Raw genomic sequence first — 21,765 nt, forward strand, 5'->3', positions numbered from 1 at the left:
GGGCGTCCCCTGTGGGCACTGAACTTCCTGCAGCAGCCTAGAGCCTGCACAGCAGGGGAAGCAGCAGGTCTGACCCGCAGAGTGTCCGTGTCGAGAAACACGCGGAAAACCAGGCAGAAATAAAAAACCTCCCCGAGTACATACGTATATTTACGCATCTGAATGCTCGATGCCCGTTCTCCAGAGGGGCCGTGGCATCAGCAGAGTCCCCCGTCCATCGTTTTGTTGGGACCAGGCAGGCCCCGGAAATGCACGAAGAGGGGTGAGCGAGGGCGGGAAGGAGTGGTGGGGGCTGGGGCCAACTGGACGCCACGTTCTGTCCACAGGGAGGAACAGTTGTTCCCTTCAGCCACTTGTTACTACGAAGGGCTGTGTAGAGGCCAGCGTGGCCAGATTGCCTTTTCCAAGAGAAGGTGAAAGTCTGGACTTTCACGTGAACCTTCTCAACTTTTACATGTTGGCGGCTTCGTTCAAAAAATTTTTAACCTGCTGGGCGAGAGTAGGCAAGTCTAGAGAGACAGAGAGCGTGAGTGGGGGAGAGAGGGGCAGAGGGAGTGAGAGAGAGGCAGAGAAAGAGGCAGAGAGAGAGAGAGAGAGAGAGAGAGAGAGAGAGAGAGAGGAGGGGGGCAGACAGAATCCCAAGCAGGCTCCAGGCTCAGCACAGACCCCGATCCCACGACCCTGCCATCAAGACCTGAGCCGAAATCAAGCGTCGGACGCTCAACCGACTGAGCCGCTCAGGCGCCCCCGTGCTTCCCTTTTGAACGGATATTGTCCAGAGGGGGTTAGCGCCTTTCTGCCGTCTATTTTTTGACATTCTTTTTCCATAGCATCATGCCTTTTTTCTAAGCGCAAAAGTGCTAAAAACACGTAACGCTCGCCACCTGGAAATCGTAGCAAAGTACACAGAAGGCAGACACGTACCAACAGGGCAGCGGCGGGTCCCTGTTAATGATGCCGGGGCCACTCGTGGAGCCTCGGATGTCGAAGAGGGCGTGAATTCAGCTCAGCGGGTCAAAAAGTGCACGTTTTATTTTTACAGCAACTCTAACGTTTGGTCCTTTTGAGCAGGGGGAGGGTCGAATCGAGTGAGAACAAAGGGACACCTTCACTTAGTGACTATCGGTAAACGGATGAACTGTCACCTGCTCCTTATTCCCTTTCCTTCCTTACTCTTTGGCGACAAAACCCCACAGGAGTTACCCAAGGAGCTCTGAGACACTGAGCAAGGCCCCCGGCTGGGCCAGCCCCTCCTCTCCAGATGGTCACCCCAAGGTGGCTCCCGGTGTCACCCCCCCTGGGTGTTGTTGGGACACACTGCGGCCAGCAGGCCCCTGCCCACGCCTACCTTTGCGCATGACTCAATGGAGCTGCAGTCATCAAAGCCCTGGCAGAAGATGGTGGCCAGCCGCCTATCCAGATCTTGAATTTTGGTCTCAAAACCAGCATAATCGTCGTCAAAACTCTGCAATTGAATCAGAACACCAACCTGGTAAGTCGGCATGCAAAGCGGGGGAATACTCGCTCTGACCCCGACCCTGAGCCCGCTGGCAGGATTCAGGGCTCCACCTGAGTGCGCAAATTGTCGTGAGCACGTCTTCAGAACGTGACCGTCTAACACACCCCCTCCCTGTGCCTCCCACACCCGGGGTGTCTGTCGTGGATCCGGCCGAGGCCCCCGACTTACCGAATCTCCGGGGTCCAAGGGGTCATATTTGCACTCGGCAAAGACCTTCACCAGCTCAAAGACCTCATCGTAAATCTGGGTGACCATGCTTCCAAGGATGTTCCCTCTCACTCCCCCGAGCTCGATTTTCTCCAACTTCAGAAACTCGATGGCTGTTTTATAAAGATCCTGGGGGAAGGGGGAAAAAAAACCCCACCCAGTAATCTCCATAACTAAACGCAACGGATGAGCCACTTATCCAGCAGGAAGGATCCAGGGAGCAAGAACCCTGGGGGCCTCAGGGCAGTGGGGGGCCCTCTGTTCATTTCTGTTCTGTAAAGTGCTTTCTGGAACACTCTGAGAGTCACCTCCAAGCCGTGAGGAGGTTGGGCTCTTCTGGTCTGGACCCCACACCACCCGAAAGGCACCTCTACATAGATCATGCTTTACTGGGGCCCCCATTTCCTCAGCTGTGGGGGGAGGCGGTTGGAAAGGCACCATGTAGTTTCTGATGTCCTGACTCAGCTTCAAATCCTCTGCTTCCTGGAAGCCCGTCCCCAACTTCGAGCCCGTCCCTGACAGGGGTCTGAAAGGATGCCCTCACGCCCAGGATGCCGGGACAGAGGCCTGCATGTAAATCCTACCGCCTCTGAGGTGGGGCCCTGTCTCCTCCTGGAGGCTTTTGCAACTATTCTGGCCTCTGGCGGGGGTCTCCCTTTCCGGAACCCCCACTCGCTCTTGACCTTGGCATGTAATCACACCCGGTCCGTTCACGGGACCTCGCTGCTTCCGTGTGAGGCTGCTATTTCCCAGTCCAGATCCTCAAGGCTCCTTGAGGATCTCACGCAGCCCAACCTAGGTCGGAGCCCAACCTAGGGCCTGGCACTGATCACTCCCCCGGGCCGGTGCCGAGGCCGGGGCCGTCTCCCATCAACTGGACAGAATAGGTACTGTTATGAGCCCATTTTACAAATAAGGAAACTGAGGGGCGCCTGGGTGGCTCAGTCGGTTGAGCGGCCGACTTCGGCTCAGGTCATGATCTCACGGTCCGTGGGTTCGAGCCCCGTGTCGGGCTCTGTGCGGACAGCTCGGAGCCTGGAGCCTGTTTTGGATTCTGTGTCTCCCTCTCTCTCTGCCCCTCCCCTGCTCTCTCTCTCTCTCTCAAAACTAAAAAAACATTAAAAAAAAAAAACTTTAAAAACGTTCATTTGCTCGGTCACTCCACGTATCCGACAGTGCTCGTGTGGGGTCCTGCGTCCGTCCATACCTGCCCTAGCCTAGCCCCGCTAGCCCTCTCCCGCGGCCTCCTGGCTCCCTGGCTGTGCCTGCTTAATTTGTCATCAGCCTGCTCCTGGACAGAAGGTGTGGGGTGTGGAGAAGCAGCCACAACGGGCCACTTTTGTTCTTGGCCGACAGCTCCGGGCGCGGAGGAGGCCGGCCCGTGACTCGGTTTCCCCACGACGCGGATGCTCGGGCGGGACTCTCATCCTCCTTGCTGGGGGCTGTGTGAGGACGGGAGGCGCAGCTCTGCCAAGGTTAAGGGCAGCCTGAACCAAGCGTCACCTGTACCTCAATGGTCTGGATGCGACGGAAGAAGGCATTCATTCTGGAAAACGCCAGGGACGAAGGGAACTCCCAAGGCACCGGCTCCTTGTCCTTCAAGGGGGGAGAGAGAAGGGAGGCCGTGCTTGCCCCAGACACTCCCACGTGTGCAGGGGGAGCTCGCGCAGAGTCGCCCCCCGACCCGGCTCTGACGTCAGGCCGTACCTTAAAGAAAAGCCTCATGTTCGCACAGCAGAAGTCGTAGGTGTGGTAGAGCTCCTTCAGGACACCCACGGACAGAGAGATGCCGCTCAGAACCTCCTCTGTTTCGCCCTGCAGGCCCTTCAGCACCAGGTCCGGGCTCAGGAAATTGCGCGTCTGGGCCGAAGAGAAGGCGTTCCCAAGTCGTGACCGAGCTCTCCGGGGGGGACATCCGGGCGCACTGCCCACAGGCCACTCAGCGGGCTACGAACAGCCCGGCACGGGGTCCTCGGCCTACCCCTTGGGACACGTCAACCGTCCCTTATGTCCCTGCCCCAACCGGTCGGCCGGCTCCCTGCCTCGCCCGGCCCTGCAGCCCCGCAGTGTATGGGCTGCTGCACAGATCCCCATCCCCCGGGACCAGGGGCCTCCAGGGACCCAGAAATACAGCCCTGCCCCCCGCTGCAGGGTCCAGGCCTGCAAACACCACCCGCAGGTGGCCCAGACTCAAAGGCTGGTGGCTGGCTGAGGCAGGCTGGTGACAAGCAGGGAAGGAAGGGAATCCGGAAGGATCTCGGGGCAGGTGCATAAAACTCCTCAATCCCGGCCGAGTCTTGGGGTGCTGGGACTCGGTCCCCTTGCTGTCCTCCCTCCAGGTGTGGGGGGCAGCTTGGGCTGGCACTGGCCAGGTCTTGGGAGGACTCTTGGGTGGCCACCAAGAGGGCCCAAGCTCAGCCCGGGGCCCGCAGACCCCGGTGCCAGCCACTTTGCGTGCGTGTAACCACCCGGGAACGCCAGCATCGGGGACACGGAGAGACAGGGAGGGGCAGGGCTACCAGCTCGATGATCAGGTTGCAGAACTCCTGCAGGATGATGATGATCCGGGAGGGTGTGTCGTCGTGCTCGGAGGTGGCCCAGATGAAGCCGGTCGTGAACAGCACCTTGGCGATGATGGTGGGGAGCTGTGGGGGGGGGGGGATGGGCGGGTGTGCCTCCAGGACAGGACCCCAGAGCGGAAGGAAGAGGTGCTCCCCAGGACCGCGCAGCCCTTCCCAGCCAAGAAGCCCCGTGGCGTGGGGGCCCCCTCCCCCTAAGACACGAGACCAGCCCCTCAGGGTGGCCTCTGTCCGGCTGACACACCACCGTGAAGTCGGTCTGCTCCATCTCTTCCAGAAGGATCCGCAGAGGCTTCAGATACAGAACGATGTCATTGGCCTCCTTCAGCCCTGCACGGGACGAGAGCAAGGGCTCTCTGTTCATCGACACCTGCTCCTCGAGACCCACCACCCTTCCCCAAAGGAAGCTGCTGGAGGGGAGGTGCCCCAGCCCCTCGCCGAAGGCACCGACCGCTCCCTGGGCTCACCTTCGGTGACGTTCATGTACACGCTTTGCAGGGCCGGCCAGTAGCAGCTTCTGGCTTTTTCCAGGATCTCGACTATGTTGTTCACTTTGGGCCTGTTCAGCTGAGAAAGAACACAAGGAGCCTTTCGAGAGAGACTCAAAGACCCTAGACCCTGCGGCCTCTGGAGTGGAGGGCTGCACGCGGGGCCTCGGGGATCCTGGGGGTCCGCACAGAGGGGCCGCGTTGGTGACAAGTCCGCCTGGCTAGACGGTGGCTGCCGAGCAGCTCAGGCCCAGTCACCTGCTCATGGATGCACTTGAGGTTCATCAGCCGGGCATCCCAGAACTCAAACTCGACGCGGGGCAGGGGGTGCTGTCCGTCCAGCAGGGCCTGGGCCGAGTCTTGGCTCAGCACATCCCGGATCTGGTGGGACCAGTCGATGATGACGGTTTCGATGGCGTGCAGCAACGAGTTGTCCAGGGAAGGGGGGATCCTGCAGAGCAGAAGGTGGGGGAAGATGCTCTCACAGCCACAGGTGCCGGGTTTTACCAGCTCTGCCCCTTCTGGGCAGGAATCGTCCCCCCCTCCCACCCGCCTCCGCCAGCGGCCCTCAGACAACAGGCCCCAGGCATCTTGCCTCACGTCCCAGAGGGTGGTGGAGGAGGAGGAGGAGGGTGGAGGAGGAGGGTGATGCAGGAGGAGGGTGATGCAGGAGGAGGGTGATGCAGGAGGAGGGGGGGAGGGGGGAGGGGGAGGGGGGAGGGGAGGAGGGGGAAGACGGTGGGGGGAGGAGGACGGTGGGGGGGAGGAGGATGGGGGAGGAGGGTGCAGGAGGATGGGGGGAGGAGGGTGCAGGAGGATGGGGGGGAGGAGGACCTCCCAGCTCAGAGAGGCCCAGATTGAACAAGGATGAGACCATGTCCAAGGTGGGCTCCTTGTGCCATCCTGATCAGGGCCACACAAGGTGTGTCGGAGGTTGTGTGGAGGACCTGCCTGCACAGTGAGCCCCCCAAGAGCGGTCACCCTCCGACACGAGTAGATGGAGCACGCCGTCACCCCGCAGCAGCTCCGAGCGCCTCGCACATCAGCCAGCTGAACGTGGTGTTCGGGCAGGTGCGGGGGGACATCTCGTGCCTCCTGGGGCCTCTGGGACGACACAGCCTCTATCTACACGCGCGGTCTCCGCCTGCCCCAAACCCCTCCCACGCCCCTCGGTGCCCACGTCCTAGATCTGGATATCCTGTGTGACACCCTATACGGGCCGCGGGCCGCCTGGACGCATACACGTGCGTGGTGGGGGAGGGGCTCCAGTCCCCCCTCCCCCCACCCCCGCCGCACTGCCCTCCTGCCTTTGACCTCGGACTCAGCGCCGTCTCCTGGCACCCCATCCTCCCGTGCTCCAACCCTGCCGACCGGTGGCCTGGGCTGAGGCGCCTACCTCTCCACGGACTCCAGAGTGCCGTCCAGACTCCCCAGGTGCTCCGGGACGGGCAGCAGCGTCGTCCCTCTGATCTTGCCCCCCATCACAAACATCTTGTTCTTCAGCTTGTGGACCTGCCTGACAATGTCCTCCGAGACCACCCGGGGCCATCCGCTCAAGTTTTCGCTTTGGTTTAACAGAGAGCAGAGCACCTGGAAGGCAAGGGCCCCGGACCTGTGCCCACGTGTGTCCTCCGACCCGGTGGTGCCCAGGAGGAGTGGGGACCCCGAATCGATGCCAGGGGGAGGCACGGCCGGCAGAGGGGCGCGGGCCCAGGACGGCCGCCCGCCATCAAAGCCAGCTCCGCGAGGGGAGAGCCAGGCCCCCCCGCCCCGGCTCATGTGAAGCCCCAACCCCGGCACCCTGGGGTGTGGCTGTCTTTGGAGACGGGCCTTTCAAGAGGTGATCGAGTTAGAATGAGGTCACACGGGTGGGAGGCCCAAATCCAACGCGACTGGCGTCCTTGTGAGAGGTCTGGACGCTGACAGACACGGAGGGACGGCCAGGTGAGGACACGGGGAGGAGACGGCATCTACAGGACCAGGAGGGAGGCTCCCGAAGGAACCCCTCCCACACCTGGATCTCGGACTTCCAGCCCCCAGGCCCGTGGTACCCTGTTGTGGCAGCCGGAGCAGACTGACGCGGACCCTGTCAGCTCCGGGCCTGCCAGGATCCTCCTCCAGATGGAAGGACGCTGGCCCGAGCCCTGAGTTGGCACTTGGGTCCCACGAGTCCTCATCTCACACGTGAGGAGAGCAATGGCCAGAAAGCTACGTCACTCGGACTCTGGCTGGTGTGGCTGTCCACCTAATGAGGTGCCGGGCCGGGGGCTCTCGGTCTGGTCAGAATGCAGGTCTGTCGGGGCGCCCGGGGGGCCCGGTCGGTTGAGCGTCCGACTCCGGCTCAGGTCACGATCTCACAGTTCATGACTTCGCGCCCCGCGTCGGGCTCTGTGCTGATGGCTGGAGCCTGCTTCGGATTGTGCGTCTCCCTCCCTCACTGCCCCTCCCCTGCTCGTCTCTCTCTCTCTCAAAAATAAACATTAAAAAAAAAAAAAAAAAAAGGACACAGGTCTGCCTTGGCATCAGGGCTCCTGCATTTCTAATGGGCTCCCAGGGAGGCTGATGCCGGTGGCCCGTGGGCCACCCCATGAGTGGCAGGGCTCTAGACCACCCACTACCAGAGATCCTTCCTCTGGCCCCCTGGCCCGCCCGGGGCACCCACCTCCTCCACAACAGCGATCAGGTGCTCCACAGGGGTGGGGCTTATGTCCCCGTAGATGAGCTGGTCTTTGTAGGTATCCTTCTTGACGTTCCCCGGTTTCTTCTTGATGAAGTAAACGCCTTTGGACTTGAGGGAGGCGGGGAAGCCCAGGCAGGGTATGATCATGCCGGCCGGACTGAGCGTCAGAACCAGAACCAGCACGTCCGGCTTCTCAAAGAACTCGGTGAACAAGGCCAGGTTCTCCTCGGCTCCCACCATCTTGCTCCACTTGTCGGGCTTGAACTTCAGAATGAGGGCGGCGACTCCCTCTAAATACTCTAACCTGACGTCCGGGGTGATGGTCATCGTGACGCTTCCTTAGACCGCGGTCGTCCCTCTGGCACACAGAGACGCCGACGCAGCTCTGTTTACCGGGACACCTGGCGTCCCCCCGTCTCTGGAGCCACTGGAAACCTCTGTTCTGACCAGGCAGCGAGAGAAGGTTCCTTGTGAACGTACACTCTTCAGCGGTGCATGGGCTGGGGGGAGGGAGGGACCGGGGGGCCTTGTCTGTTCTGGCTGGCCAGGGGGGGGTAGGGGGGGCCTGTGCTGCCAGAGGGGCTGTCTCCAGGGGCTAGGACCACACACCAGTGGGGTACACTTGTGTGAATTGAGACCAGGGAGCTAAGAGCTGGGAAAGGTAGAGATGGGTGCCGGTGAGAAGGGAGGGCAGAAGATGATCGGAGCCAGGTGGTCCGAGGGGGGTGGTGGTGGGGGGCAGACGAGACCAGAGAAGGGTCAGGTTGAAGGGTCCCGGGGAAGACATCACACCCCAAGTGCATGGGCGGAGCTCAGAAGGAGGCAGGGGTGGAGCCCATGTGCAGAGAAGCGTCAAGTCCATTGTGGTCTCCACCCCCCCCGACTGTGGCCATAGTGTACCCCAACTTTTGCCCAGCTCTTTGGCCTTCCCGTGCTGCCCCCCACCCCCCACCACAGGCTCATGAAGGGGTCATACTACAGATTCCTCATAGACCCCTCAGAAGCTGCTCACACCCCCATCCAGGAGACGACCCTGTGGATCTTCCTGCACGGGCAGGGTTCACTGGAGTGCTTGGGGGGGGGGGGGGAAGGAGGTGAGCAGGGGGAGCACTGTGGTTTTATTACCACCTAGGACCCGTGCGGCTCCAGCTTTTCGGGGGCCCTGGGACTTGACTGGAAGAAGCCAGGACTGGGGGGCTGAGGCAGGGCAGAGAACAGTCTGGAGCAGATGGAGTGAGGGCCCCGGGAAGGCAGGGAGGGAGGCAGCGGTGGGCGACCTGCACGTCCTGCCCAGACCCAGCGAGGACAGAGCTTGGGGGTCCGAGTACCCCTCACACAATTAAAGGCTCACCAGCTGAGCAAATGCTCGTGCCAGGCGGAGGCAGGGTGAACCGGCCAGCGGCGCTTTCCTGGACCAGAAAGGAAATGGCTCCCTTCCCTTGAGGGGCTCCAACTGCCACGGAACTTCTGCAGGTCTCCTCAGCACCTGGGACTTCTAGAACTTTCTCCCTGGGGACCTGAGGGACCAGCAGTGGTGCAACAAATGGCCAAACTTCCATCGCCCACCACCATTGGGAGGCTCGAGGACCGTAATATTTTTTAAACTCAGTTGAGCCATCTCTGCCTTTGAACTGGAGCATTCGGTCTATTTCCAGTTCCTGTAACCCCTACTATATTGGGATTTAGGTTTATTGTCTTAGTGCTTGGTATTTATCCCACCTCTTCCAGAATGCCTTTCTTCTCCTGTCTTGCCACCTTCTGGATTCTTTAATTTTTTTTCTAACATTTATTCATTTTTTGAGAGACAAAGAGAGACAGTATGAGTGGGGGAGGGGCAGGGAGTGAGGGAGACACAGAATCCGAAACAGGCTCCAGGCTCCCAGCACAGAGCCTGTCGTGGGGCTCAAACTCACAAACTGCGAGATCATGACCTGAGTCAAAGTCGGACGCTCAGCCAACGGAGCCACCCAGGAGCCCCTGGATTAAATAATTTTTATTATTTTGTCCCCCCTCTCATTACTTTGGTTATTATGCATCTTTTTGTTTTCCCTTTGGAGGCGCATAGACATCACAACATGCATCCTGACATCCCACTATACTATTCACTACAACCCGATAATCAAGTTCAAAAAACGATTTCCATTTACAATAACATCAATTCTGCTTACAATTTCATTTCCAAGAGCATCAGAAAGAATGAAATACTTAGGATTAGATTTTATAAGGAAGTGCAAGATGTATATGCTGAAAACAGACAAGAAAACATCACTGAGAGAAATTAAAAAGACTTAGGTTGGTAAAAGGCATCCTGTGTTGATGGTTCAGAAGATAGTCTTGTTAAGATGACAATTCTCAAATTGATCTATAATTGATCTAGATTCAACACAATTCCTATCCAAATCCCAGCTACCTTTCTTGCATAAATGGGAAAACTGGTTCACCCTATGCCAGGGAAATGTGAGGGGCCAAGAAGAACCAAGACAATCTTGAAAAAGAACAAAGTTGGGGCGCCTGGGTGGCTCAGTCAGTTAAGCGACTGACTCCAGCTCAGGTCATGATCTCACGGTTTATGGGTTTGAGCCCCACATCAGGCTCTGCGCTGACAGCTCAGAACCTGGAGCCTGCTTTGGATTCTGTGTCTCCCTCTCTCTCTGCCCCTCCCCTGTTCACACTCTGTCTCTCTCTCAAAAATAAACAAAAAAGAAAAAGAAAAAAGAACAAAGTTGGAGGACATGCACTTCCCAAGCTCAACACTGCCTACAAGAGCTACAGTAATCAAGACTGAGAGCGTCTGGTGGACATCCAGATGCATGCAACAGAACGGAGACCCTAGAAGTCCTTTATGGGCAGTTGGTGTTAGGGATGCCAGGAGAGTCCAGCAGGGGAAGCAGTAACCTTTCCAACAAACGGCACTGGAACGAGTCCAGCCCACACGCACAGGAAAGGAGTCAGATCCCTACCTCACACCACCTACAAAAATTGACTAACAATGGATCAAAGACCTAAATGTAAGAGTCACAACCTTAGAATAAAGCAGAGGAGTTGATCTCCACAACCCTGCAGGAAGCGATGGTTTCTTACGTGGACACCGAAAGCATGAGATCAAAGAAAATAATGGATAAATGGGGCATCATCAAAATGAAAACTTTCTGTGCTTCAAAGGACACTATAAAGAGAGAGAAAAACCCACAGAATGGGAGAAAGTATTTTCACATCTTCCATCTGATAAGGGACTTGTATTCAGAATACATATAGAACTCGTAACGTAATAATAAAAATGCAAACAACATAATTAGAAATGGATAAAGGGGGCACCTGGGTGGCTCAGTTAGTTGAGCGTGTGGCTCTTGATTTCGGCTCAGGTCATAATCTCACGGTTTAAGGGTTCGAGCCTCACGTCGAGCTCTGAGCTGATAGAGAATGAATCCCAAGCAGGCTCCGCACTCTCACTCTCTTCCCCCCTCCCTCCCTCTCTCCCCCCCCCCCCTTGAACTACACACACTCTCTCTCACTCTCAAAATAAATAAACTTCAAAATAAAAAGCTTAAGGGACAGCTGGGTGGCTCAGTCGGTTAAGCATGTGGCTCTTGATTTCGGCTCAGGTCATGATCTCACAGTTCGTGGGTTCGAGCCCCATGTTGGGCTCCATGCTGACAGCTCGGAGCCTGGAGCCTGCTTCGGATTCTGTGTCTCCCTCTGTCTCTGCCCCTCCCCCACTTGAACTCTATCTCTCAAAAATGAATAAATGAATAAAAAAATTTAAACAAAACACTTAAAAAGAAATGGACAAAGGTAGACTTTTCTCCAAGAAAGACATACACGTGACCAACAAGCACATGAACAGGTGTTTACATCGCTGACTGCCAGGGAATGAACTCATGTGAGGTGCCCAGAGCCATCAAATCCATCCATCCAGAAAGTTCCCAGTGCCCAGCCCTCTGGATGAGCACTGCACCGGGCACTGTGCCTGGGCCACCTCAGGCCTTCTGTAAATATTACCAAAGAAACAAAGGCCCTGAGAAGTCCTGCTGCTAGGAGGTCTGTTTAACCTCATGCAACCTGGTGTTCTGTCAGATGTGTTGGAAACACGGTGGAGCCCTTCTTTCCTCGAAGCCCCATCCCTTGTTTGAAACCCTATGTGCTTCCCCAGGGTCTGTGTGTCCGTGAGACGCAAAGGATCGAATGTCTCCTGCTGAAATCGTGGACGTGCAGGGACTCAGGGAGACCTCCTGTCGCCCTCGAACCACAGCCCTAGGGCTCCAGGGTGGGTGCTGTGCCTGATGCGAGGGAGAGACCCGTGAGGGCCATGGAGTTTCCCGGTGGGTCCCACCTGAGCAAAGAAGACAGAGGAGGACCCACTTTCCAGGCGGCACTTTTGACACGGACCCACGGTCCACGTTGCAGCGGGAGCGGCAGGCCCTCTGGAAACGACCAGGGCAGCGAGCGAAGCTTCCGGACCGGGAGATGCCCTCGGGGCCGAGCCATGGGCGGCTGGTGGTGACCCTCCGCCCTGGGGCCCCCAGCGGGGCACATCAGTCACTCACATCCTTTGCTGACAGTCACAGACCACTCCAAGAAAACTCATCCCCCACTCACCAGCCCCAGGAAGCCCTTCCTCCCGGTTTCACAGCAGACGTGACCCATCATTAAACACAATCGCAGGACAATTTTCTCCTGCTGGGGACGCTTGCGGACAGCAGGGGGCCGGCCATCTGGCTCTCATCAGCCCTCCCCGCCCCGACATCCTCCCTCTGCTCCAGCCCTGACACACGTCCTCATGCTGAGTTCCCGGCAGAAGGGGGACGGGAGGACAGTCGGGCTTTGTCCTCCTGCCCAGGCACGTCCTTGCCCTGGCACTGGGCAGACAGGGAGGGCCGAACCCTGCCTGCCAGGCTGGCCCTGCAGGGGACTCTTCCTCTGTGACCAGGGCAGTGTGGCCAGAGAGAGGGTTCTCTGGCCTTCGAGGTTGCCACAGGTCGCCGCAAGGGTAGGCACTCTGGAGGCCTTTTCTAGCTTGGGCTCTTGGGACAGCAAGCCCGGGGGCGAGGCCCCGACAGGCACGGAGGGGACTGTGTTAATTCCAAGCGGTCCAGGCTGCGAGCGGGGCAGGCCCGTGGGAGCACTTTGCAGCAAAATCTGCCCCTGCCCACCCCCGGGGAAAGGGGTCGGTGCGCGGCGCTCCCCACGGGAGCCGGCGGTTGACGGACATGCCTCGCGCTGGCTGGCCCAAGAGGAACAGAGCCGACTCTGGTCTGAGCTGAGAGAGACAGACCCTCCGGTGCTACTGGGATGGAGGAAAGCACCAGACGCAACTCCCAACACAGCAGAGGCAGCTGGGCATTTGCAGCCCTGCGCGGCGAGGGGTCCGTGGGTGGGAATGACCAACGCGAGACGCCAGGGGACAGGGATTCTGGCTAGAGGCAGCCGAGGACTTAAGACACCGAAGGCGGGGGCCGAGGAGCCTGAGCAGACATCAGTGGCAGCGGGGGTGGCGGTGACGGAACGGGATTCTTCCCGAAGACTGGCTTAGGCAGACCTGGAACCTGGGCCCCAGCACCGAGAAGCAGCCTGTCCGAGACAGAGAGCGCTCAGAGGAACCCGTCCCCAGCTTGGGCAAGAAGCCTTCAGGCTTCAACCTCGTGAGGGGTTCGGAGTTTGGGGGAACAGAAGTTGGCCCTCGGGGCAGCAGACAGAGGGGTCCCTCCCGCCAGCCTGTGGCTCGGGGCGGAATTCAGCAAAACCACAGGGACCTCGGAGGGACCAGATTTATCAGCCACAAGTCCTAGGGTACACGGCATGCCCAGGGGCACACAGCAAGGTCACAGGGGATGAGAGAGACAGAATGTGGACCTCGGGCTCTCCCTTTGTCAGGGTCCAAAGGCAGGGTGTCTGGGTTTTGCGGGGTGGCTCACTGTTGGCTAACCTGAAACAGAAGAGGGGAATTAGGGTTCAGGAGCGCGGAGGCCGCGTCTTCTGAAAGGGGAACTCCAGGTGGGGGGCCCAGTTGCCCATCTGGCCGTTTTGCTCCTGGCCTGTGACCCGGCAGGCAGTGTACTCCTGCTAGATGGACGGCTTCCAGTGGGTGCCTCGGAGTCAAAGCTCAATGTCAAGCACTTACCCCACGCCTTCCAGGAGCCACGCCCCATCCCCCTGCCAGGCCAGGCCCTTGTGTTGCTCGAAACTGGCTGTGGGCCACGCAAGCTTCCTGTGTCCCGGGCGTGCCCCACGGGTGCAGCCCAGCTCAGGGCCTGGGAGCTTTACCTCTGTTTAGAGCAGAGTGAGATGCGAGGTCCTTGAACCAGCAGGAGCACCTGGGGGCCAGTTAGGGCTACAGGTTGTTAGTGGGAAGTCTGGGGGTGGGGCCCAGCCGTCCTCATCTAAACAAGCCCCCGGGTTTCGAATACAATTTTGGTCTCTGTTTGGAGTAACTTTATTGGAAGCAGCCATTAGCTACCAGGGCCCTCCTGTGTTTCCTTTCCTTCTGGTCATTCAAGCTCCAGGAGAACCCACCCTCAAAACCGGCCTTCCCTTCACCAAGCCCAGCAGGTGTGGCTTCACGCAATGGTTCTCCGGTGGCCGCACAGTGGAATCACCTGGGAAGCTTCTGGACTTAATGGTGCCCAGCCCCACCGCCCCAGGGGTCGAGGCCATATGTCCAGGCTTTAAATCTTCCCTGTGGGTCTGAGTGGGGATCCCTGCCTGGGGAGGCTTCAGTGCCCCTCAGAGGGGAGTCTCGCTGTCCTTTACCCCATCGTGGCCAAACAGTCACAGAGAGAACGAATTAGAAATCCGGGCAGATTCGACTCGGAGACAAACGCGTCCCGGCACAAGCAGCAAGGTGCACGCCAGGACCCCTCCCGAGGGACACAGAATCTGCCAAAGCCCTCGCAGTCGATTGATCTATCGTTGACTGTCTGTCTCCCCATCAGGGGAGACCTTGGACGTGCCCTGAAGGCGTTCCAGCAGGTGCCAGGCCAGGCCCTACGGACCGCCCCCTCTTCTGACCATTTCTTCGGTGCCGGCTGCTCGTCCATCACATCGGCCAGGTGGGCAACACTCTGTGCTTGGGAGCCCGGGGGACAGGCCAGGCTTCGAGAGACCCACGGTCCCTGTAGCTCAGCATCTACTGGAGACCAGGAAATATCAAATATTGCTTCCTTGAAAGCAACACGACCCCTAGTCTTTGGACTATTTCTTCAAAAGGTTGAACTGCGTTACAGAATACTCTCCTTCTCAGTGACTTAGTTTATAAGATCTCCTACTGGAAAACAAATGCCTCCAAGGTGAACTTAAGTGCCCTGAGTAACCTCTGAGAGTCAGGACAAGGCTGTAAGACTCCAGGCTTTTCCCATTAAAGCACCACGAGCCTCCCTCCTGCATGCTCCCCTCCGTCCTGCCTTGTCCGATTGCTCAAGTTCAACTCTGAACTTCAGCGGAGGGAGAGAGACACACAGGGCCCCAGGGGCCGGCTGGGCCACTGCTGGAAGGACTTCTCGGCTTTGTTTGCAAAATTAAATGTGCTTTGAGAGTAATGAGTCAGGAAAGCGGCATTTGAAGGAGGTCTGGAAATGAGATTTCCTGCCTGTGGGTTGACTCACGCCCGTCTGTCTCTAAATCTACCCCAAGGACATTTGTTCCAATGTGACAGGGCTTGTGTGCATCCCCAGGACTCCTCCGGTGTGTGTGTGGGGGGGAGATTGTCCAGGCTTTGGGGAGGATCCTGCGTTCTTTCCTGACTCCCCCTACCAGTCACCCTGAGCAGCTGATTCATCCCCCAAGGCCTGATCCCTCAGTCTGGCCTCCGTCCCCCGAAGCTAGAATCTCAGTGGTCCTTTGTCTTCTTGGCTAGCACAAAAGCAACTAATAATTCGGGGTGACCAGCTGTCCTGGTGTGCCTGGGGCCAAGGGACTGCCCAGGATCTGGGACTTTCAGAACAAAACCCAGGGGAGTTGGGGACACCGTGGGGCTAACTGGTGGCCCTCTCATTGCTGCCGGGGCCAAAATGACTGCAGTAGAAGTGGACACAAGCTGTCTGTTTTCCCCAGGAACCTTCCTGGAATCCAGAAGAATTCCCTGTGGTTCTCAGAGAGGTGGGGAACTTTCTCAGGACCACCCAGCTTGTAATTAGCAAGCCAGGTTTGGAATCCGATTTTCCAATTCACCAAATGCTGCTGGTTTACCCCTCGAGGCATCGTTTGAATTGCAAAGCTTTATTTTATAGTCTTGGGTGGTCCTCAGACCAGACCACCTCAGGGGATCTGGTGGGAAGGCAGCCTCTCCACCCGTCCCTGGGACTCAGAACCGGGGTTTGATCCCATCCCCAGGTGACTCTAGGCACAGGCGCGATTAGACCAGAGACAGGCCAGCTTCAGACACAGGTCGGATCGGAGGAAGGTGCTGGAGTCATTGCCGCTCTTATGCAAAGCCACAGAAAAACAGTACCTTGACCTGGGGGCAGCCTCCCCAAGCCAAGTGGGATATTTAGCGAGACCCTACGCTCTGAATTAGAGTTTTATCAAAGTCGAAGGGCAGTTACAGGTGTTTTTGAATAAAACTGGGAAATCCATTTTTAACACACGGCAGAAAGAGATTCTTTTGTGTTTTAAACGAATAGGCTATTTTTTAAGGTAGTTTTAGGTTTACAGAAAAACTGAGTATAAATTACAGAGTTCTGATATGCCTCTTACCTCCTCAGTCCCCACCCCTCTCCACCCCCCAGTTCCCCTATTAGTAATGGTGTGGTTTGGGGTGATGGGGGTTTAGAACCCACGGCCAAGAAAGAATTCTTGAGATGTCTTGGATGCAAAAAGGTGGTTTTATTAAAGCACGGGGATCGGCCCCGTGGGCAGAAAGAGCCACACTAGGGTTGTGAGGGGCAACTGATTATATACTTTGGAGGTGGGGGAGGTAAAGATGGGGGAAAGTTTCCAAAAGGATTTTCAGATGTTAAAGAACACGGGGCACCTGGGTGGCTCAGTCGGTTAAGCACCGACTTCGGCTCAGGTCGTGATCTCGCGGTTCTTGGGTTCAAGCCCCGCGTCGGGCTCCGTGCTGACAGCTTGAAGCCTGGAACCTGCTTCGGATTCTGCGTCCCCCTCTCCCTCTCTCTCTCTGCCCCTCCCCTGCTGGAGCAAACATTTCTAATAAATTTTAACTTGATAAACAAGCGAGGTCTTGCGACGCGAGTAGTATGTGATGCCTAATGTCACGTGATCACAACTGATCCAGTGGTTCTCTGTTTCTCTCTCTCTCTCTCTCTCTCTCTCTCTCTCTCTCTCTCTCTCGCTGGGGGATTGTGGATGATCGTCTCCTATGCTCAGATGCTTGGTCTCAGGCCACGGTGTTTGGCAGAAATCAGTGATTTTTCAAAACCTTGGAAGGTGCCCACAATTGGCACTAGGGTAATTTTTGTCACATTTTGGACAGTCCTTTGCTTTTCCACCCAAGAGTGAGCTCAGGAATGCTTTGCTTCATTCTAGGTCAGGCTGCCTGCGGATATAGACCCTTTCCTCCGCTGCCTTATTGTCGGTTACGTTAAATACAGTCTATGACAAGAGTTTATTAATACTGTATTGTAGTCGACATCCGTGCGAGCGTATACCATGGCCCCCATGCAGAACTTTGGGTTACAAGCGTGCTTCTGGAACAAATTGTGCTCGCAAGCCAAGGCTGCAGGTTACAAGGAAATACAATTTTATCTACTTTTCTTTCTGTCTTTGTTCTCCCCGTCAGTGACACCTTGCGTTCATGTGGAATGTATGCTAAAATTGAAGAGCCCGCACTGATACGTTGTTGTTGTTGTTTTTTTTTATAACGGAAGTCCACAGTTTCCTGTAGGGTTCCTCTCGGTTGTGATACATTCTATGGGTTTGGACAAATGGACGGTAATGATGTATACCCACCATTATAGCCTCACGCAGAGGGCTTCGCTGCCCTAAACACCCTCCGTGTTTCCCGTTCATCCCTCCCTCCTCCCCAACCCCTGGCGGCCGCTGGTCCTCCTACTGTCTCCAGAGTCCTGCCTTTTCCAGAATGTCCTACAGTTGAAATCGCACGGTCTGTGGCCTTTTCAGACTGGCTTCTTTCACTCAGTGACGTGCATTTAAGACTTGTGCATGTCTTTGGGGAACTTGCTAGAGGGGTCTCTCTCTCCCGCTCTCTCTCTTCACCTCTACATAATATTCCATTGTCTGGATGGACCACAGTAACTTTATCCATCACTGACTGAAGGGTTTCTTGGTGGCTTCTGAGTTTTAGTGACTCTGAATAAAGATGCTATAAACATCCGTGTGCAGGTTTTTGTGTGGCAGTAACTCTTCAGCTCCTTTGGGTACCAGTACCAAGGAGTGTGGCTGCGGGATCGTACGGGGACGGTGTGACTGGTTCTGTAAGGTACTGTCTTCTGCAGGGGCTGCACGGTGAGCAGTGAGTGGGCTCGGGGGGCTGCACATCCTCGCCAGCGTCAGTGTGGTCAGTGCTCTGGATCCTGGCCATCCCGACAGGTGAGCGGGGGCATCTCGTTGTTGTGGCTTTAATGTGCCCTTCTCTCGTCGGGGCATTACACGACACGGAGTCCCTTCTCGTGTACGTATTTCTCATCTGTGTATCCTCTTTGAGGCGGTGTCTGTTTAGATCCTTTGCCTAGCTGTTAGTTGGGAAGCAAATTCTTTTAAAACAAGATACTTTTAAAAAGCCACAGCCACATACTGTAGGAGTCCATTTATATGAGATGTACAGGGTAGGCAAAACCATAAGACAGAGGGCTGACTGGAGGACGCTGGGGTGGGGGTGGGGGGTCAGGGCGAGGGGAGAGGGGGCAGGGTGGGGGAGAGGAGGGGATTTTTAATAGGGGCAGCTGGCATGGGGGTTGGGGGGTTGCTGGCCCTGTGGGCTGATGAAAAGGTTCTGGAACTCTATGGGCATCGGTTGCCCAGCACTGGGAACGCCCTAAATGCTACTAAAGTGTTCACTTTAAAACGGTTAAGATGGGGGGCTCCTGGGGGGGCTCAGTTGGTTGAGCCCCCGACTCCGGCTCAGGTCATGATCTCACAGTTTGTGGGTTCGAGCCCCGTGTCAGGCTCTGGGCTGACAGCTCGGAGCCTGGAGCCTGCTTCGGATTCTGCGTCTCCCTCTCTCGCTGCCCCTCCCCCATTTGTGCCCCCATTTGTGCGCGTGCTCTCTCTCTCTCAGAAATAATAAATAAACGTTAAAAAAAATTAAAACGGTTAGGATGGTAAATTTTGTTCTGTGTATTAGATCACAATAAAAGAAGAAGAGGAAACAAGCGGCCTCGGTCGGTGAGGCACTGAACGGAAGCAGGGAACTTGCCCAGCAGTGGGGACAACGCGGGCCTGAACGAGGCATCTCCCCCAGGACCCCCGCTCTCAGCACAGAGCACGGAGACCTCCCTGCACGCCCCCCACCTGCTCCGTCTGCCCGTGAGGGTCCCGGGCTGCCCCCCCCAGCCCCCTCAGGTCACAGTCACTGGGGTGCATCCCTCCCTTTTTGTGCCAGTAACTCCAGGCGTGATCCTGATGCCACGAAGTCACCAGCGACACCACCGGCTGAAGTGGCCTGACCTCACAGAGCAGAGCCCCACCCCTTCCTAATCCCGGCCACTCCCTGCCCGCCCCACTCACCGGCTCCCCTCCGGTCCTCTCTGACGCTCAGCTTCGGGGGTGCCGGAGGTGAGCCCTCTCCCTCCGCCCGGCTGCATTCAGGGTCCCCGTCACTCGGGGAAAAACCAAAGGTCTGTGTTGAAAATGACACGTCCGCTGAGCAAAATTCAAGTCGTGAGCCCTGGCTCCCACCTGCCTCCTCAGCGCAGCTCGGTGCCCCCGCCGGGGCCCGTGGTTCCTGCCCTGTTCCGCGCTCCTCCCCGAGCAGAGGGTCCCTGTCGCCTGGGAAGGTGGTGGCTCTGAGGGCAGGACGTGGGTCCCGTGCCGCAGCCGGCTCCGGGAAAGAGCATCTGTAGGGGAACAGCAGGGACCCCCACCGCCCAGCACGGACTGACGATGCTCAGCCCCTGCCTCACCGCTTCCCACCGCCCCGCGGGGCAGGTGCCTGCGACCCGAGGTACAGATGGCGACCGGGCAGACAGTGGTGGCGAGGGCAGGTGCGGTGGCCCCTCGGCACCACTGTCTGCCGAGGACCTCGGTACGTCCAGTGCCGACACACCCTCCCTCTCCTGCCCCGACTGGACCACTCGCCCCCGGGTCCCTCCTGTAGCCCCACGAACCCCCGCCCGGCGGCTGAGTCCCTCGGATGATCTCCGTCCCGGTCCTTCTGCCCAGACACTGAATGAGACGACTTTCCCACCTTCCGGGGGCCTGGCCCGTGACTCGCAGGCCTCCTGGCTAAACGGTTTCCTGAGGGGAAAACAGGACCACGGGGCCTTGCTGAGAACTCCCTGCCATCGGTCAGGACGCCACCAAGGCTGAGTTCTCTGAGATGCAAACCCTTCAGCACCGGCCTCTCCCATCTTTCCAGGATTCCGGGGCCTTAGGGGCCCTCGGAGTTACAACCTTCGCGCAGGACCAGGTGGTAACCAGTCTAGGCTCCGAGAGAGCCGGGTGGGGTGTGTCGTGAGCGGTCACCTCTGCCACAGACAGCTGGGGGATGAGCGGGTGTGGCTGTGTTCCCATCAAACATCCCTTGAGAAAACAGGCCGAGGACTGGGTGTGGCCGGGAGGCCGTGTTGCTGACCCCTGGCTTCGAGAAAGGCAGAAGGGAAGACGTTCACCGGCTACGTTTCTTTTCCTCCTGAGTTCAGGACACCGTCACGGCCCCTGGGGGCTCAGGAACTGCTCATTCAGAAGCGTCTGTGACCTCCCACGCCAGCTGGTTCCCCTGTAGTCGGGGCTCTCCCCCACCGCCCCCCAACAGGAGGTGCAAACCCATTTCCTGCTGGATCCACACAGGGTGGGGTGTCCCCAAATCGTAGCAACTCGCCTATGTTTCTGTTCCTTGAGTTTCCAACTAGGACGATTAAAAAAAACCCAAGAACTATTTTCAAGGCCCTTGCAGACGGCCATTGGCAGGGTGCCAGCCGCGGCTGGCGCTGCGACGGCAGGGTCCTCTCTGAACCAGCCGGATGGTGCCTTCTACCCGGGAGAGCAAATTCCAAGGGACTTCTGGGGTTAAAGCTCCAAGCCTCCGATGCAAGAATGCTGCCTCCCCAGGCCAACTGGAGTGCCTCCAAGCAGGTGAGAGACATCGCCGTTGCCCTGTGGGTGTTTGCACAGTTACCTGCAACAGTTATTAAAGCCAAGTAGCTAAGACACTTAGAGTGAATTTTAACATTTATTTATTTTTGAGCGCACGCGCAAGAGAGACAGAGCACGAGCAGGGGAGGGGCGGAGAGAGAGGGAGACACAGAATCCGAAGCGGGCTCCAGGCTCTGAGCTCCGAGCTGTCAGCACAGAGCCCGACGCGGGGCTCGAACCCACGGACCGCGAGATCATGACCTGAGCCGGAGTCAGACGCTTAATCCACAGAGCCCCCCGGGCGCCCCTAGAGTGGATTTTAGAGCGACCACTGGAAAACCAAATAGAGGACGAGCCGCTGTCTCACAGTTCAGACCTTTGCGCCTCTTAATCCCCGAAAACGAGGCATTTCTAACCCTGAAAAGTAGCCGGCACAGCCCAGGCACCTGCCACGGTCACGCGTGGCCTCCGTGGGTCAGGGGCTCGGTGAGGAAGGCACAGCGCGCAGGTCGGGCGGGATCCCCACGGGCCTGTGCGGAAAGACGCCTGGGAGGGAACAGGAGGGGCGGCTGTGAGCTCAGGACCGCTAACTGTCCCCGGGGGGCGGGGACACTTGCACTGCAAATCAGATGTCCCCTCCGGTTTGCAGAGTGGGGTTTGTAGCCGCTGCACCCACTCGCGGTTGTTTGTCCAAGAGGCACACGGGGGGCTGCCTCCTGTGAGGTCCCTTGCTGGCGGCTGCCGGGACTTGTCTCCGGGGCCCGGGGAGTTTACAACAGAGCAAGGATGTGCCTGCCGCTGGCGGACAAATGGGAGGCTCCTGTCGGGGCCCGTCTGTCCTGTCTGCACTCCCTCAGGCAGGCGTCCCGCGGGCCGGTTGTGACCATTGTCTCCTTCACAGAGCCACCAGGATGGAGAAGCCGTCCCCAGCCTGGGGACGCCTACACCTGTCGCAGCCCAGAGAAGCCAGGAGGCAGCGGCCGGGCTCATCCCCGCCCAACACAGGGGGGCGCCACCCCGCCAGGGATGCTCTCCCCGGAGTCCTTCTCCTCCACCCGGACACGGGAAAGAGCCCACTGAGGTCTG

General features: G+C 57.9%; 1 protein-coding gene and 1 long non-coding RNA gene across 6 annotated transcripts in view; one reads left to right on the forward strand and one right to left on the reverse strand.

The window, feature by feature from the left end:
* The window catches only part of DNAH17 (dynein axonemal heavy chain 17), a 100,670-nt gene extending 91,696 nt beyond the window's left edge, over positions 1-8,974 (reverse strand). The window contains exons 1-11 of one of the 2 annotated variants that reach the window (XM_053211719.1): positions 8,825-8,974; positions 7,456-7,910; positions 6,190-6,383; positions 5,052-5,244; positions 4,773-4,872; positions 4,550-4,635; positions 4,246-4,371; positions 3,434-3,586; positions 3,236-3,322; positions 1,688-1,855; positions 1,349-1,465 (exon numbers count right to left, since the gene is read on the reverse strand). In XM_053211719.1, the coding sequence (XP_053067694.1) occupies positions 1,349-1,465; positions 1,688-1,855; positions 3,236-3,322; positions 3,434-3,586; positions 4,246-4,371; positions 4,550-4,635; positions 4,773-4,872; positions 5,052-5,244; positions 6,190-6,383; positions 7,456-7,800 (1,569 nt within the window). In that variant the 5' untranslated portion in view covers positions 7,801-7,910; positions 8,825-8,974. Of the gene's footprint in view, positions 1-1,348; positions 1,466-1,687; positions 1,856-3,235; positions 3,323-3,433; positions 3,587-4,245; positions 4,372-4,549; positions 4,636-4,772; positions 4,873-5,051; positions 5,245-6,189; positions 6,384-7,455; positions 7,916-8,824 lie in introns of both variants that reach the window. The other variant, XM_053211718.1, reaches the window with a different exon arrangement.
* A 2,743-nt stretch (positions 8,975-11,717) lies between these two features.
* On the forward strand, positions 11,718-21,718 carry LOC113597022 (uncharacterized). Of its 4 annotated transcripts, none has more exons than XR_008294017.1 (5): positions 11,718-12,460; positions 14,403-15,610; positions 17,883-17,976; positions 18,731-20,679; positions 21,581-21,718. It is a non-coding gene; the product is annotated as an uncharacterized LOC113597022 (long non-coding RNA). The 4 variants fall into 4 exon arrangements; XR_003417866.2 differs by having other exon boundaries at positions 11,720-15,610; positions 18,731-20,325; positions 20,446-20,679; XR_008294018.1 differs by having other exon boundaries at positions 11,720-14,519; positions 15,520-15,610.
* Positions 21,719-21,765: the final 47 nt, after the last annotated feature.

Source organism: Acinonyx jubatus, chromosome E1, assembly GCF_027475565.1.
Source record: "Acinonyx jubatus isolate Ajub_Pintada_27869175 chromosome E1, VMU_Ajub_asm_v1.0, whole genome shotgun sequence".
Taxonomy (NCBI): Eukaryota; Metazoa; Chordata; class Mammalia; order Carnivora; family Felidae; genus Acinonyx; species Acinonyx jubatus.